The sequence below is a fragment of the Octodon degus genome, unplaced genomic scaffold, assembly GCF_000260255.1.
Source record: "Octodon degus isolate 3935 unplaced genomic scaffold, OctDeg1.0 scaffold00025, whole genome shotgun sequence".
In the NCBI taxonomy this organism is placed as follows: domain Eukaryota; kingdom Metazoa; phylum Chordata; class Mammalia; order Rodentia; family Octodontidae; genus Octodon; species Octodon degus.
In genome coordinates, this window is record NW_004524601.1 from 257,397 (window position 1) to 275,531 (window position 18,135).

The 18,135-nt window shown below is 39.7% G+C and overlaps 1 protein-coding gene across 3 annotated transcripts in view; it reads left to right on the top strand.

Moving 5' to 3' along the window:
* The window catches only part of Trak2 (trafficking kinesin protein 2), a 59,528-nt gene that overhangs the window by 19,993 nt on the left and 21,400 nt on the right, over positions 1 to 18,135 (top strand). For 2 of the 3 annotated variants that reach the window (XM_004628597.2, XM_023712392.1), the window contains exons 1-4: positions 4,797 to 4,878; positions 6,800 to 7,053; positions 10,654 to 10,848; positions 16,873 to 16,949. In XM_004628597.2, the coding sequence (XP_004628654.1) occupies positions 6,963 to 7,053; positions 10,654 to 10,848; positions 16,873 to 16,949 (363 nt within the window). In that variant the 5' untranslated portion in view covers positions 4,797 to 4,878; positions 6,800 to 6,962. Of the gene's footprint in view, positions 1 to 4,796; positions 4,879 to 6,799; positions 7,054 to 10,653; positions 10,849 to 16,872; positions 16,950 to 18,135 lie in introns of those variants that run through there. The other variant, XM_023712391.1, reaches the window with a different exon arrangement.

Below are 18,135 nucleotides of genomic sequence, written 5' to 3' on the forward strand. Positions count from 1 at the left end.
ATGTGGTGCTGGGGGATTGAACCGCGGTCCCTGTGCTTTGCTAAGCTTGTTCTAAGTAGGTGCTTTAGACCACTGAGCCATCTCTCCAGCCCCACTAAATATGTTTTTAAATAAGAAAGAAAGTAGGTGGCACTGAGGGAAGTCTTCAGAATGTGTTTCAACTAGAAAAGGCTGAAAGTGTGTTGTTTGTGCTTGCCAAGGTTTAGTTCCTGTATGTTTAGGACTCATTGTGCTTTCTGGGTATCATACATCAGAGATCAAAAGAGGGTGATTAATGACTATGAGCATCACCATCAGAGGGCAGGCAGCAGGGGTGACTTCTCACGTTCAGAGAAAATGTCATCAAGCAGTTATTAGTAGCCCTACTGAATCCAACATTGTGATCGGTACAGTAGCTGAATAATGATAATAAAGTAATACTTAGGTGGTGATAGAAATCATAGTAATTAAGACTCACATAGCATTTATTGTATTTTAAAGCCTTAGTCTAAGACTTCATGTATTACTTGTAATTCCCCTATGGCCCTCTGTGGTGGGTGCTCTTTTTCTCCCGTAATCCATCACAACCCCATATAGTTGATTTTGTTAGGTTTGATTAACAGGTGAAGAAACAGGGTTCATTAATATGCCTGTGATCACACAACAAATAAATGATGGCACTGCGATTCAAGTTCAGGCACTCTGGTTCCAGAGTTCATGATCTAACCACTGTGGCAGGCTGAATAATGGTCCTCAAAGATACCCAATTCTAGCTCCCCAGAACCCGTAACGATAGACAGAAGGGACTTTGCAGATGTGACCAAGTGAAGGACCTTGAGATAGAGATTATCCTGGATTATCTAGTTGGGTCTTAAAATTATTCACATGTCCATATAAGAAGGAGATAGAGGAAGATTTGGCAGCAGAAGACAACATTGTGAGAGTGTGAGTCAAGGAAGAGCTTTGAACACACTATTCTCCTGGCTTTGAAGATGGTAAGGAGACCCTGAGCCCAGGACTGAGGAGCTAGAAAGGGCCCAGCGAGTTTTCTGTTGGAGCCATCAGTGGGAGGAAGCAGGGCCCTGCTGACACCTTGGTATTGGTCCAGACAAACTATTTCACCCTTCTCACCTCCAGAACTGTAAGAAAATATGCTTTAAGTTACTACATTTGTGGTAAGTGTTGTAGCAGAAGTAGAAAATTAAAGCCATCATATTTTAGAGAAAGATAATGGGTTTTGATTAAGTCTTTCTGCTGTAAGCAAACCCTCCTCAGAATCCAGCAAGGAATGCATGAACTTTAGTAATGTCCCCTTTAGTAGTCTCAGCTTTATGGCACTGGTTACTTTGTTGCTGCCAGCAGTTTCTTGGTCCTTAAAATCCCTTTCTACATAAAGCACCAACTTCATATTCAAACCTAGCAGAAACTTATGAAACACTAGGAGAAAGTTCCATATTTTCCTCAACCCAACCTATAGAGAGAGGCTGGAGATACTTTGGTGTCTGCTGCGTGTCAGGTGCTAAGCTAAGGAATTTTCACTTTTATTCAATCCTTATATTTAACACTTCTTTTAGGAGTATTTTATTAATACCTTTATCTTTTTTAAAAAAATGTATATAGTACAGCATCCATAGAGTTTCACTTCACAGATGAGAATCGTAGTGATCCTCCTGTTTTCAGCCTCCCAAGCACTGGGATTACAGGTGTGTGTCACCATGCCCAGGCTCAATCAATGTCTCAGGTTGCTGCCCAGGGTTGGGGCCAGCACGGCACTAAGTCCTGTGCCTGCTTTAATCCACTGAGCTATCTGGCCAGCCCAATACCTTTTTCTTGACAATAAGAGTGAGACTCAACAATGGTAAATGTGTTCAAGGTCAGAAAAGTAATAAGATTAAAATTTAGACTGGGTAGTGCCAAGGTACACACCGTGTCCTGGACTCCACTGCTTTTCCATGCTGCTTGTGCTAGGATTTCCAATTTAAGCCATGGCATTCTCTACAGTGTAACCAGGAAAAATGTTGTGGCACTTGAGCACCCTGACTTGTTCCCATGCAGGTAGGGCAGGTTCCTGTACCCAGAAGTCACATTCTTTCTGTATGACTTTAAAGATAAACACAGGGCCAGATATAGCTGAGATGTACAGCACCTGCCTGGCCAGCACATGGACTTGAGTTTGATTCCTGGTAACAAAAATACACTACACTACTCTACAGATAGACTCAATTTGTGTTCAGCTTTTCTTTATTCTTTTATGCAAAAATTAAATCAAATCATAAGGGTCTCCAGAGCTTGCTTATTTGTTATTTTTTAACTTTTTGAGACAAGGTCTCGCAGTTCAGGTTGGTCTTGAGCTCACTTTGTAGCCAGGCTGGTCTCAAATTCGCAATCATCTGTCCTGACCTCCCTTGTGCTGGGATTTATAGGTATGTGTCACCATGCCTGGCTATCCAGAGCTAATTTATTTTTATTTATTTATTTTTTTTAAGACTCAAGTAAACTTTATTAATAACTTGTGTTTTTACATTGACCAGTACATGGCTTTTTCTTTGAGTCATGGAAATTTAGACATTGAAATAGAGAAATAAAAATTCACCCCTTGACTCTGACAGAGTTCTCACAGCCTTGAGTGAGTAGTGTAACTCTAGCTCACCCTTTTTTGCTCACTCCAGTTGTTGCTGTGATCTATAAAACAACTTCAGGGTCAGGTGAGCTCACAGAAAGTGTAGGTGCTTCTCCTAGGTATAAGTTTTTGGGAAACAGATGATCATTTGAACATCTTACATCTGGCTTATTTGGTCCATATTTTTTTTTTGTCTTTTTGAGACAGGGTCTTGCTATACAGTTCAGGCTGGCCTTGAGCTCACTGTGAAGCCCAGGCTGGTTTTGTTTTGTTTTGTTTTGTTTTGTTTTGTTTTTTTCAAAGTTTTATTGACAAACAGATAGCAATGAGACAGTTTCAAATCAAATCGGAAGGACAGTTTCAACGAATAATACACTGCATATATTCTTCTTAGTGGTTAATTGCTGTACAAGATGCGGACTTGTGATCCTATTTACAAACACCATTAGAACAAATCATTCTATTCATTAAGAGAATGCAACTATATATCTATCCCAACCTCTTTGAATACACAGATACAAAATGGACATTCATCGGTATACCCCATTTTTTCTAAGTTCCGTTATTGAATATTATAGGTGTGTAAACTCAGCAAAATATTCTAAAAGAGTCCAGTAGCCTATAATAGCATTGGGTCTTATATTTAACTGGCAATGTCAGAAATTATTGACCTGAGTCCCCACAGCTCAACTTAACAGCATGGCTTTATTTCTTATATTTCGACTTCATACTTTTCTACTGGATGGTTAAGACCAAGGTAAAGCAGGACCTATGCAACAAGAGTTGTAGCTTTTTGGTCTGAGAAGGTCAGTGAAATGCCCTCAGGATTTGTCCTGAGATCCTGTACCTCAGATTTCCAGAGCTAATTTAAAAGCTGTTTCTTCTGTTCAGCAAAAATTTGGAATCCATAGTCAAAATTTATATACATTTTTGTGATCATATATATATGACGACAAAAATATATATATTAAAAATGGAGGTTAAAAATTATAAATGGCAAAAAAAATATATAAATGGCAGTATAAGATTAAAGCAGTTAGTGTGTGACAGTGGACCAAAGTCTCAAGGTTACCATTAGATTCACAATGGCCTTTGATTAAAAGACCCACAGTTGTCATTAAGAGTCATTTTAGTCCAGAAGGAAAGGTGTTTACTTCATGTTTTCCCTCTTCATCTTCCCCCATCTTTTGTTTCCTCCTGTCTTTTCTAACTCCCTCTCTCCTTTTCTTTCCTCCTTACAAGAAACTTGTGATTTTTTTAGAACTGGAGATTGAACTCAGGCCCTTGTGCTTGCCAGGGAAGCCCTTATTCTACTGAGCCATCTCCCCAGCCCCAAAACTTGTGAATTTTTATAGAACTTTTTATAAAGATGTCTTCTTAGAAAATGAAAATGACTTTCAAATACACTTGTGAAGAGTATAGACTAGAGCAGTCTGCTCTAATTTACTAACATTCTGTAAAAGTATAGTCTGATTACAGGTTGATCTAGGAAAGCTTTGATTTATTCAGATGGTTATGATGTAACAGAATTCTTTTACTAATACAGAGAAGAGATTGGATTTTTACTTTCTGTAAAGGATCACACAGTAACTGTTCTTAGCTTTGAAGGCTCTACAGTCTTTGTCACAATTGCTAACTTCTAAAAGCAACCAGTTAACATTATTTTAATTGACAGTATTTAAATAAATGAGCATCCATGTTTGGATAAACCTTTATTTATATACACCAAAAAATAGAATTTCATGATTTTCATATGTAATATAGTTCCTCTTTCTTGCAGCTATTTAAAAATAAAAAGATCATTCTTAGTTCTCTGTACAGAAACAGATGCAGGTCAGATTGGTTGTGGACAGTGGGTTGCTGACTGTGCACTAGATGTTCTACTATATGCCAGCGTTTGCTCCTGCACTTGTACTGCCACTTTTAGTCTGATTATATCTATATTTGTGTTACACTTGTTTTTTATTTTTTGTTTGTTTGTTTTTTGTTTTTCTTTTCTTTTTCTTTTTCTGTTTTTTTTTTTTTTTTTTTTTTGAGGCAGAGTTTTGCTATGCAGTTCAGGCTGGCCTTGAACTTATTTTATAGCCCAGGCTGACCTCAAACTTGCAGCAGTCTTCTTCCCTCAGCGTCCTGAGCGCTGGAATTACAGGCCCGCGCTACTACATCTGGCTGTGTTACGTTCTTAATCTATTTAAAATCCAGATCTCTGGAGTATTATAATGTAAAAGATTGTGACAGAAATTCTGCAAGACATAGAGACTTCAGTGCAATTAATACAGGTAGTTGTCTGCCTAATAAACGTGACTCCTCACTTTATTTGCAGGCAGAATTCCTTGTTCAGATTTGATTCAGTGATGGTGGTGGTATACTTCAGGGAAGATTGCTTTCTTACTCTTCTCAAATAAAATAAAATTTTATTTTTTATTTTTTTTCAATTTTTTTATTTTTATTTTTTTACTGATTCATTTATTTTTATTTATTTATTTTTTTTAAGCTACAACTCTTTTTTTTTAATTATTTAATTATTTATTTATTTATTTATTACATTTATTTATTGTGTGTGTGTGTGGCCAGCTCAGCCCACCAGGGGGCGAGGCTGGCTGGCATGTGGTGCTGAAGGATCGAACCGCGGTCCTTGTGCTTTGCCAAGCTTGTTCCAAGTAGCTGCTTTAGACCACTGAGCCATCTCTCCAGCCCTAAAATAAAATTTTAAATGAACAAAATAAAGATATTTTATCTTTTTTTTGGTGAATGTCATGTTTTTAAAGACTGGGTCTGACCATTTATTTCAGCCTGTCTTTGAACACACTATATAGCTCAGGTTGGCCTCAAACTCAGCAGTCCTCTTGCCTAGGCCCTCTGAGTTCTGGCATGTGTCACCATGCCTGGCTAAGATATTTTATGTTTTTGACATACTGTAGGTTTATTTTCCTAATTTTTTTTTTTTTGTGGAACCGGGGATTGAACTCAGGCCCTTGGGCTTTCCAGGGAAGCGCTTATTCCACTGAGCCATCTATCTCCCTGGCCCCTTAGTTTCCTAATGTTTTGTTAGAGATATTTTTGACTTATCTAAATCTTTATGTTTAAAGTACATCTCCTAGGGCCGGCCAAATAGCTCAGCAAATTAAAGCGCCTGCAAGCAGGCATAGGGACCAGGGGTTCAATCCCCAGGCTTGCCGTGCCAGCTCTGCAACTGAGATGGCAACTGAGACTGGGCATGGTGCCATGTGCCTGTAATCCCAGCTCTTGGGAGGCTGTAAACAGGCAGATCACTACGAGTCCGATCTAGTAGTGAGACTGTGAACACCCTGTAGAACCTTCCCTAAAATACAAAAGTAAATAAATAAATAAAGGACATCTCCTATGTGAAACATACAGTTAGGTTGTCATCTTCTTTTTAAATCCAGCCTGACAATAGCAGACACTGTTGGTGGTTACAGCTGGAGGCGGCTTGGGGAGAGTTTTCTTCTAGCACCCTGTAGGGGCAGAGCAAAAGACCCTGCCAAGGTTAGACAACTCACATCACCTGGCACCCAGGCGATACAGAGGGCCAATAATGGGCATGGTCCAGAAACCCTGATTTTTATCATTGAATTTCGTTTGGTTTAGCACCTGTATTCCTTATTTTATTGTTGTCTTTCCTGTTTGAAGTATGCCTGTACCTGCTTAAGTTTTCACACTCGGCACTCAGGCAGCCTACATAGAAAGCCTTGTAACAGGATTCTGCATTTCCCCTGCCAGGCTTTGTGCTAAGGTAATGTGTTATGGCCCTTGCAGTATCTTATTTTTATATCACATTGCACAATTGAGGTATATACTTTGATCACATTTGATGTATGTGTACACTTGGGAAGCAATCACCACAAGCACAATACTGACCTTACTCATCATTACCTATACTTTTCTCTTGTGCCTTAGTAATTTCTCTCCCAACCCCAGGTAACCAGTGATCTGCTTTCTTTCACTACAAATAAGTTCACTTCTTTGTAGAATTTTTTATATAAATGGAATCATAAACTGTATCCTATTTCTTGTGATGTCTTATTTCCAGGATAGCCACTCTGAGATATATCCATATTGTTATGTATCATTAGAAATCATTCCTAAGGACCGACATGCCAAACAGGTTACTACTGTCAAACAAGATACTGAATTCTACTCACATAATCTGGGTTGTTTTTTGTTTTTTGTTTTTTGTAGGTCATGACCATCTAAGGAATGATAATCACATAAGAGCACCTATTAATACAGGTGTCATTTGGCTCATCAGAGAAAATCTGTCTAAAAGAAAATGTTCTGATGGATTCCCTTTACTCTGATTCATACCAAAGCTGTCCTGAACCAAAACAAGAAAGGATCCTGCATGAGTCAGTCTCAGAATGCCAGTTTCACATCACCAAGAGATGAAGAAAACCTCATGAACAGCAATCACAGAGACTCGGAGAGCATCACTGGTGAGTCCAGTTTAATCATACTGCTTGCAGTGCAGGGTGCACACACCTTGATCTGGCCTAGATGGCTTGTGAGAAATCGAGCTTCTCTTCCCCACCTGGGATCCTCAAAGACAGACTGAATTGATCTCTCCACCCCTGGCCTCCTTTCCCATGATCAGAATCTGCTTTGTGTTCCAGTCCTTGTCTGTGTTGGACTTCTGTTGCTTGCTAAGTCCCTGGTGAGCAGGAACTGTGTCACTTGCATCTTCTTATCTCCAGAGTGCAAGGACAGAGTTGCTTGTGTTTATGTGCTCCACAGACCAGGCACATGAGAGGCTCTTGGGACTTACAGGGCTACACTGGGAGCAGGGCCTTCCTGCTTTATCTTCGAGGCCAAATCAGAAGAACACAGGACACACAAAATTCATTCACCTATAAGACTTGACTTGTGTGGCTTTTTGTAGAGTTAGCTAAGTAAGAATATGTTTGCTGAGTATATATTAATAAATATGGATGCTGCTGCAAAATTTTGTTTCCTTTGCCAGAGTTAGAACATGTTTCTTTTTACTATTCACAAAGGGAATACCACATCTCTTAAAACTGAGGGTAGGCTGCCAGATAGCTCAGTGGGTTAAATCTCCTGCTCAGGGAGGGTGCAGGGGCTCGATCCCCAGGGTGCTATGCCAGCCCCACCCTGGGGCACACTGAGATGGCAATTGAGACTGGGCATGATGGCATTCACCTGTAATCCCAGGGCTTGGGAAGCTGAGAACAGGAAGATTACTATGAGTCCCATCTGTGTAATGAGATCCTGTAGATCCTGTACTAAATACATTAAAAAAAACAAAAACAAAAAACCGAGAGGGTAGATAACTACATCCTGTGTTTTCTCTAAGTCCTGGTATTTTAAATGTTAAAAGAAATGTGTCCCTCTCCCCCTGTTTTTAAATGGCTAAATTTAGGTGTTAGATGATGGGTAATACTGGAAACAGGAAGCTAGGAGCAGGCACATTAAGAAGAAAATTCCTGCAGTGCACAGAGACTGTGCAAGTGAGAAAGTAGTGATGTGAACAGCCTTCAGTGAGCCCTCTGTGTGCTGTGTTACCCTGGGTGCTTTGGTTGTTTACAACTTACCTACTTCTAACTACTACTGTGTAGTAGATGATTCTCTTTATTTTATAAAACAAAAATGAAGACCTACAATAAGTCATGCATCTAACATCCACAGCTATGAAAGTGGAATATTAGATTTAGAAGCTGGGTCTGACACCAAAGACCAGAGTTCTTTCTGATATTAAGAATGAAAAATAGGACAATAAATACTAAAGCAAGCACCTGAAGGAATTAGAAGACCTGTAAGGCTAATATGGCCTGTTAGAGGCATGCTGTGTAGGAACCTGGCCTCTAGGACAAGCGGCCAGTCCCTTTCCTGGGAGGGAGTGGGAGCAGGAGCAAGGGGGAGCTGTGCTTTGGCGGGCACAGTGCTGTATAGGAAACCGCAGGCTCTCAGTTCTTCAGGAGTTTACTTGCCTTTGTGGTCACCTTCCTCATCTAGGTGACAGACAGCATGGGCGGTTTCTGAAGTGCCTTCCATCGTGTATGTTCTGTAAGCATATAGATATTATAGCAGCCTTAAATTTAATTTGATTGGTAAGTCTAAAAACTTTCTAGTGAACCAATAATGAAAATAACTTAACATTTAGCAAATACTTCCGTGACATGCCAGGCATTGTCCCTAAGTACAAGTATTTTTTGTGCACAGTCTTACTTCATTCACACAGCCTCCATGGACGTAAGTGCCACAATACTGTCATAACTGTTTTACAACTAAAATGCTGGGCTTGGAGATAAATGACCCCCCCCGTATCATGTTCTGTTACACACTGAGCCTGAACTTGAGCCCAGGACAGTCACCTGTATCCTAGGAAATATATCTGAAGGCAAGGGAAGATTTTAGGAGGAAGCAATGTTTTCCTCCTTTAAATATCCTTCTCATATACATAAGCCTTTAATTATACCACATCTTTTTTCATTTTTGTATTTTGGTTAGATTATTTTTCATTTCCTCCTTGACCTCAGCCAATATTCAGATTCATGGGTCTTAGAGCAAGAGGGGAGACTCCCTGGAACACACTGGGCATCAGCTCAAAGGGGCCCAGACAACATTAGGAGTCGTGCTAATATTAGCCTCTGAGCTGACTATTCTAGCCCCTAAAACTTAACCAAAAACTTGTGCCACCTTTTCCCCCTGAACCTGGGTGAAGGGTGGGGAGCTCAACATGAGTTCATTTTTCTCCCCACTCTGGTTTCTGGTGGTTTTCTGCCCTGCTCCATGGAATGGATCTAACAGAATAAAATGACCAGCACTGTGTTAGCATTTTAGGTACTCAGTGATGGATATTGCCATTAAGTCAGGTACCCTCTCATCTTTCCACAGGGCCCTCATCCAATCTCTGAGACCATCCCCCAATGCATCTCCTGGCGCCTTTTCCCAGGGGCCTTAGATGCAGTCCTGCAGTCCCAGCCCCCAGGGACTGGCTAAATCAGGAGCTGTATACCTGCGGTCGCACAGCCGCATTCCCTGACAGAGAGGGCCCCTCACCGGCTCCCTCTTTGTGCAGCCTGCTCTGGCTCTGGGAGCTCAGGCTCCCAGGCCTTGTGGAGTCACGGAGAGGGAAAAATGCAGGCACCCTGCAAACACACACACTTTCTTTGAGTCCCACAGACATCTGAGAGTAATCTGTGGTGCTCGTTTTTCCTGACACTGGAAATAAATAAAATAAAGTTTCTCAGTACTTATATCAATGCTTTATAGACATTAATTTTTAAAGAATTTCTAGCTATTGTTAGAAAATACGAAAAGATAATTTTACAGATTATGAAAAAACCTTCCACAGAGTTCAAACATTAAATTTTTTCCCTTTTCAATCGACTGTTTTCTGTTGGTTGGTGTTGCCCCTCAATCTCCTGCCCAAGATGTAAGTGGAGATTAGTCCTTTTTAAAAAGATTGATACAACTTGGGAGGCTGAGGCAGGAGGAGTGCTATGAATTTGATGCCAGCCTATACTACATAGTGAGACCGTGTCACAAAAAAACAAAATAATTGATACTGGAGAGATAAGAAATTGGCTTCAATTCATATTAAACTTTAAAAACATAGTTAGAGTCACTAAGCAATATACTTTTTTTTTCTTTTAGGGAAGGGCCTACAGGTTCAGAGTCTCAGTATTAGATCAGACTTAGTGATCTGCCTGTTTACAGCCTCTCAAGAGCTGGGATTACAGGTGTGTGCCACTGCGTCCAGTCTCAATTGCCATCTCAGCACGCCCCGGGGGCAGGGATCGAACCCCTGGCCCCTGCACCTGCTTGCAGGTGCTTTAATCTGCTGAACTATTTGGCTGGCCCCTGCAGTATACTTTTGATAGTGTATAATTAAATTTTGTGGTATTACTTTTACTTGAGAAGTTGTCTTTTTAAAGAAATAAGAAAGACCAACAATAGTAAGTCACTGGAGGAGTGATCTTGCCTAGTGTTTTAGTTTTTAGCCCTCAAAAATCCAGTTTTACCGTAGCCTGGTGAACTGCAGTGTGCCGGACTCATTTACATGAGCTTTCCCTCAGATGTCTGCTCCGACCAGGACCTCCCTGAAGCTGAGCTGGTGAGCCTGCTGGAGGAGCAGCTGCCCCAGTACAAGCTGAGGGTGGACTCACTCCTTCTGTGTGAGAACCAGGACTGGGTGCAGTCACCACTTCAGCAGCAGCATGCACCTGACGCCCTCTCCCCAGTCCTTGCCGAAGAGACCTTCCGATACATGAGTGAGTGTTTTTACCCTGTTGAGCTTGCCATAGGTTTCACAGAACTGACTTTTGAGACTTGCCATTGATGATTGGTGTTTGTCTGCTTTGGTGCTGTGACTGGTTTCACGGGAGAGCCAGTGTTATGTCTGGGTGCAGGAGGCAGTCATCCCTACAGCTCTGAGTGACAGAATTGGCGAGCATATGTGGACATTTCCCTTTCTTCCATCTTTGAGTAGATACCTTCTTCATGCTGAGAAGAAAAAAAAAAAAAAAAAAACTTTTAAAACTTAGTAAAATTATTTGAAATTTTAATACCCCACATTTATAATTCCAGTAGTTTGGTACCCTTTTGGTGTATATTTTCCTTTATTCACTATAGTCAGAGAAATTATGTCAGTCAGTAAGGACCAGAGTTCTTCCATACAGTAGTTTTAATTATCTCAACAAGAATTACGTAAGGATCTAGAGAGACTGTTTCAGTGAAAACTGAGCTGGATTGTCCTAAAGATATATTTGTGTTATACCAAGCTGTCACAAATGACAAGATGAGAGTTAAATTTTATTCTCCTTCCAAATATCTGCTTTAATGCTGAATTTAACTTTTTTAATTGCAGTAGATATAGTAGCTATTAGAATATGTATAAAGTCTATAAGTTCAACGGTAGTTTGTGAAATTTATTTAATTTGAATTAAGCATGAGCTTGCACCAGGTCTTTGACATTTTCCTAGTAAATGCTTCCATGTTTTGGGGGTTTTTTGTGTGTATTTTAGGGAAGGGTCTACAGGGTGTTCAGGGTCTCACTACTAGATCAGACTCACAGTGATTCTCCTCTTTACAGCTTCCCACATGCTGAAATTATAGACGGCAGGCCCAGGGATTGAACCCCCAGGCCCCTGTGCCTGCTTGCAGGCACTTTAATCCGCTGAGCTATTTGGCTGGCCCTTGTTTCCATGTTTTTAATCCAGATTCTTGCTACGGAATGATTATTTTGCAATAACTGATTTTTATAGTAATTATTAACTGGCTTTTGGTGGTAATTTCCTAGAACCAGGCACTATTAGAACTTATTTACTTCTTAACAGTTTTCTCTCTTATTTGGCCTTTCTCCTTTTGGTTTTTGAGATAAGGGTCTTGCTTTGTAGCTCAGGCTTGCCTTGAGCTCATGACAGTTCTCCTGCCTCAGCCACCAGCATGGTGGGAATATCTGTGCACCACACTAGCTGGCTTTTGTTACAGTTTTCTAGCACTTACTGCCTGCAAGGTATGAGAAGAACTAGGATTCTAAACGTTATTTAAATTTGAATTGAACTACCAAGAAGCTCAAATACAACCATTTGATTCCTTAATCTTTATTTTAGATAGCTTAATTAAGCTAAATTTTTAAAAGTTTTCTTAAATTTTTAGTTTTGAAAAATTTCTTAAGATTTTTAGAAGGAATATTTTTTATTTCCGTTTTTCTTCTTTGGAGTTTATAACTATTTTGAGAAAAACTGTCAAACTAGAGTTTTATTAGGATAAACTTGATTTATCATTATTTTGAAAAAATGACACAAAGTACCCCTTGCTTGTTCTTGGTCCTCTAAGCCTATGGTGGGAGGTGTAGGGTGGAGCTAAAGCTTAGAAGGATGTCTTAGGATCATGATTTATTTATTTATTTACTTATTTTTTGAGGTACCAGAGATTGAACTCAGGACCTTGCGCTAGGATCATGATTTAATGGAATTACTTTTAGGATGAAATTTTAAATAAAAACACTGGAAAATATATAAAAATTATAAAATACTTTTCAAGACTATACAGAACATACCACAGTGTTCAAGGGAGTAGTTTTATACCTGAGATTAGTAGTATAATACAAGTCCATACTTCCAACTTGTGGGAAAGTATCCTCTTCCATTAGCCTCTTGGTATTATTTTTATTTCAGTAAGTTGAAAATGGAATTATAGATGAGGGACTTAGATCATGAAGCAGGTAAGCTAGGGTTCACTAACACTTTATCTTAATTTCACTATTATTTTAAAGAGAGCAATTATTGGGGTTAATAATTTAATCAAGTATAATCTGCGTTATGAATGTGCATCTATAAAAGTAAAAGGTGACTTACTTTAGTGAATATAGCGAAGTTTATTTTTATTTATTTTTGATTCTTTATTAGTACATGTGATTGAGCAGCTGTCTCAGTTACTCTTCTCTCGTTGCTGGGACAAATACCCGACACTCAAAATGAAGGAAGGAAAGGTTTATTTAGCTCACAGTTACTAGAGGTTTCAGTCCACCTCAGCTGGCTCCAAGGCAGAGGGGCACATGGCAGAGAGCAACCTTCCATGGCAGTGGCAAAGAGCATGAGAGCAAAATAGAGGAGCAGTGGCAACAGAGAGTAAGTCTGTCTCTCTGTCTCTTTTATATTACATTCAGGCCATCTGTCCCAGGCTGGGTATAGCACTTATACCTATAATCCCAGCAGTACTCAGACCCATAATCCCAGCAGTACTCTGACCCATAATCCCAGCAGTACTCTGACCCATAATTCCAGGGGATCATGAGTTAATCACAAACTCTAAAAGTCCGAAAAAATAAAAGTAAGTTCTCCCCATGACTTACATGAGGCTTTGGGGGGACAATTAGACATAAACCATAACAGCAACATTTAAAAAGCAAGAATTAAAAGATAAAGAAGAATATAAAATCTCTCCCCCCCCCTTTTATTTTCTGTATTAGGTATCAAAGCCAGGGCCTCCCATGTGTGAAAGTAGTGCAGGTGAGCTATATGCCCCCTCCCCCCTTCCCACAGTGTTCTGTGCTGTGGTTCCAGATGTGTGGCTTTGGATAACTTTTCACCCCTGGCAGCCCATCCCAGGGTTTTTCCCCTGTCTTCCTACTTCCCTCATATTCTGGTGGATCCCTCCTTCCACTAAAGTGCTTTTCAATAACTGAGAAGAAGGTTGGCAAGGCATAGTTACTTTTCCCTTATGAAGCACAAGTAGCTGAAAGGAGCTCTCAAGAAAATGGTGAGTTAGAGGGGAGTAAAGGAGGCCTTTGAGGTTGGAGCCTAGCTCACATGAATGAAGACGGAGAGTTCTCTGAAGTAACCCAAAGCAGAGAGTGATTGTTTACTTAAAACACACGAGAGCAGTGCCTGCTCCACATACTCACGAAGCTTAAGGTGCTCAAGGAATATCTCATGTAGACAGGTCATCCAGGGTTTTCTTTTACTACAGCAAGGCAAGTCCTACAGTAAGCTATGGGGCAAACTGTGCCTTCCAAACACACAGGATAGGGTGTTCCATCTGTTGATTAAAAGGTCAGAAGTAGTCAAGTGGATTTTATTTGGGGATAGAGGACTACCACTGTCTGAAGCAAAGTTAAAAGAGGAAGGGAAAATGATTAATTACACGTTTTATTTTGGGGAGTCATTCTCAAAATATGGCCCCACCTTAAGTACCACTTGGGAGGTTGTTAGGCAAATTCCTGGGTGTACCAATGGGCACCCATATTCTAGAGCCAAGGATAGGGAGCATTGTAAACCAAAGGGAATGGCCATTTCACAGAGACATTAATTGAAGAATAAGGATTAGGAAGGGTATACAATTTTAAAGATATATATACTTGCTGAATTTATTGTCTCTCATTGTTATGTGTACATTTCCTTGCATTCTACCCTCAGAAATCATCAGCATATACTGGCATGAAAAGAAATATTACAGAAGTTTAGAAAGTGTTACTCATCAGTCAGGCCCTAGACGCTAGCAGATTTATAATCCCCTGGCCCAGACTTTGGGGAGTGGTGATATTTAGACTATTTCTCATAAAACATAGTTGCTCTAACTTTTTTTTGTCATAATAAATAGTAGTAGAGGACCCTGGGTTCAATCCAGAGTACTATCAAAGAAAGAAAAACCCATCCCTGATAATTTATATTTTTCCAATCTTCTCACGTACAGTCATGTTCCCACTTTACAAAGCAAAATTGAGATCTGTGCTATTTTATAACATGTGTTCACAGATATATCATACTCTGGGTGTTTCATTAGACAAGGGCTTTTTGCTCTTAAGGTGGCTGTGGTAGAAACAGCAGCGTGGTGCAAAGAGCCATAGCTTTTCTGATTACATTGAGTTGGGCATTATCATCTGCATGTTAAAATCCTGACTGTGCCACTACTTTCTTTGTGATCTTGGATATGTCACACGATTCCTTTCAGAGAAGATACTCATGAAGGCAAATGAGATCATTAAACTAGGTAACTTAAATTCTCATACTGTGACAAGTGGTGAGTATTAGTGACAGGAGATATTTTAATTTTTTTCTCTTTAAAACATTTTTATTCTAAATATTTAATCTTCGTATTAGCATCCTTTTCTTCCCCTTCATGTGTGACTTAGAGTCACAGATATTTATCACATACTCAGCTTACTTTGCCTCACCAATGAGCCATATAAGCCTATAAACTAGTTGTCTGAACACTTACTTGAGTCTGTAGGATTCTAGGTTCTCACTTTGGGTGACTTGTAGTCCTAGGTTGGTGGCTTTGTCTGGGCTGCACATTTGGGAATCATCTTGTTACCCCAGTCCTGAGGCTCTTCTAGATCCACTAAAGCGGAATCATAGGAAGCATAGACTCAAGGCCCTTCGGTACCTACCAGTTATGTTTAAGAAGCAGTAACAGTACTTAGCAGTTTTTTGGTTACTTTGTTGTTCAGTATGTGTAATGGTTGATACATTTTGTCAACTTCAGAATTCCAGGAAGCTTAGAAGCTTAACTCAGTGACTCAGCAGGAGGCCCAGGGTCCTCAAATTGCCCAAGCTTGTGGAAAAGGAGACCATGATGATAGTGTGGGCAGATAGCCTGCATACAATATAAAGGAAGCTTGCTTTCCAACCCCCTTTTGCTCTTCTTGCCTTTGTTATCTCTGTCTCCATGAGCTGTTGCCCTCTGCCATGCCACCCTGCCTTGGAGCTGAATATGGACTGAAATGAGCTAAATAAACCTTTTCTTCCTTAATTTGGGGCATCAGGTATTTTATCTTAGCAGCAAGATAAAAAAGTAACCAAGATTGTATGATTATCATATTTGAACCTCCTAATGACCTTGTATCTAAGAGCAAGGTTATCACTTCCATATTGTAAATATAGAACCCAAATCTGAGAAGAGTTAAGTGACTTATTCAAGCTCACTGAAATAAATGAATTCAGCTTTTCTGTTTCAAAGCCTTTTTTTACACTTCAGTCAAGCTATCTGAATCTAAGTCAAACACAAATCCATGTACCCATGTGAATAACTTATAATGTGTTCAAAGAGTTTTGTTATGTATTTTTAACTTTAAGAGATACTATTCAGTGTGCTATGGAGACATGGGAATCATATTTGCCCTTTTCTTGGAGCTAATTTTATCTAGGTACATGCATGATAACTTAAACTTTGAAGTATCAAAATACTAGGTTTAAATTATACAACTAATATGATATATAACTTATTTTATAGTAAATATAGATATGAACTGAAATACTGTATATTACTGTATACATAGTGTTTTTAATTAAGCGTAAAAGGATTATGGTTCAAAACAACTATAAAAAGCCCTGCAAGTTCTGTTGCTTATTTACATGAGGTCATCTGATCTTATGTAGTCAAGATAATACAAGGAGTATTCTGTTTAAATTTCTTTATAACATTGTAACACTTCACAAACTCAGCCTTCAGTAACTTTAGTTTTGATGAGGACATAAGCATCATTGTCTCAGCCATGTTTCTCAGATGTGAGTGGGTCAAACTTCTTATATTTCCAGAGGAGGAGAAGGTAGTCAAGAGGCCACTGCTTTGTAGTCATCTGATTTATTGTGTGATATATGCTTTGTAGTGATTGGTCTATTTCCTGAGTGTCCATACACTTTCAAAATCCATTCTTTTTTCATTTTTATTCTTCTGAACAACTTCTGATATAAACCTGTGGTTTTTGTCATTGTTATCTTTTCAATTTTTACAAATATTTTAAAGTATCTATTATTCTGAGGCCTATCAATAATTGTTTTTAACCGTTTTAGTTCTAGGCACAGACAGGGTTGAGCAGATGACCAAAACGTACAATGACATCGACATGGTTACACATCTCCTGGCAGAGGTAGGAACACTCCTTTTTCCAGTACAGAAAACTAAAAATTGGGCATCATTTGGAAGCTATCAGATTTGTATATCAGGTGGAAGGTGAAGGTTTTTGTGGTGTGGGTGGTTACAGCTAGAACAACTGGTATACGAATTGGCATTCCAAGTTATGTGGTTCCTGAAGTTTGTAGTGCAGTCATAGAGGATGGGAGGATTGATTGGTGTGGTGCTGGCTGATTTCCCTTTCCTAGAAAAAAATATAAAAATGGTTTTTAAGTTGTTCCTGAGACAGAGCTGCAGCTCCACTGCAGACCAGCACCTGCAGGTGGGAGCATCTCCCACGTTTACTCTCAGGTTGGGCTCTGAGTTCACCCTGTCCACGGCATTTTAACAAGTACAGTAGTAAAACTGTCAGCCAAGGTGTTCTCTTCTGTACTCTGTTTCACTTGGTCTTTAGAAGGCTTCTCCCTGGGGTGTACTTCTGTCCTCTCCCTCCAGCTCCCAGAATGATTTCTGTGTGTGCCACTTGGCTAAATGAGATATACAGCCTTGCAGTGCAGAGATAATCCACCCATTTTCATGTGCTATGTAGAGAAAGGAGAGAAGCTTAATTTTATTCATTCACTGATCAATATAAGTAGAACCCACACTCATCTGTACAGCAGATGCATAGTGACAGTTTTTCATCCTGTAAATAAAATCATGATTACTCTCAGGCACAGTGGGGTTCTGTGCCCTTGCCAAGTCTCCATCTATGCAGAATGAGTACTCTGAGTAGGCCCTGTGAGGCCTTCCTGCACGCCTCTTTACATCACACCAACTTCACAGCTCCTTCTCCGTAGTCTAGGCCAAGTCCTATAGCCTCAAAATGTCCTGGGATTTTTGTTTGTTTGTTATTTCCCATTATCATTCTTGTACCAGTTATTAGCAGAGCTCTTGGCTGTATTATCTTCTAAGCCACAGGCTCTGATTGCTTGTGAGCTTGCCCTAAATGGAACTGTTTTCAGAATACTCACCTGATTCCCATGACAGTAAGACCTTACTCTGTATCATTACCATGCTTCCTGCACAGTCACTCTTAACAGTATTTGGGAGGTTTTTATTACGCAGGGCATGTGTGTGTCTATGGTGGAAATTGAACTCTGGCATGCTACCTTTGAACTATAGGCCAAACTCCTCACCCTCCTTAAAGTCTCTTGCTTTTT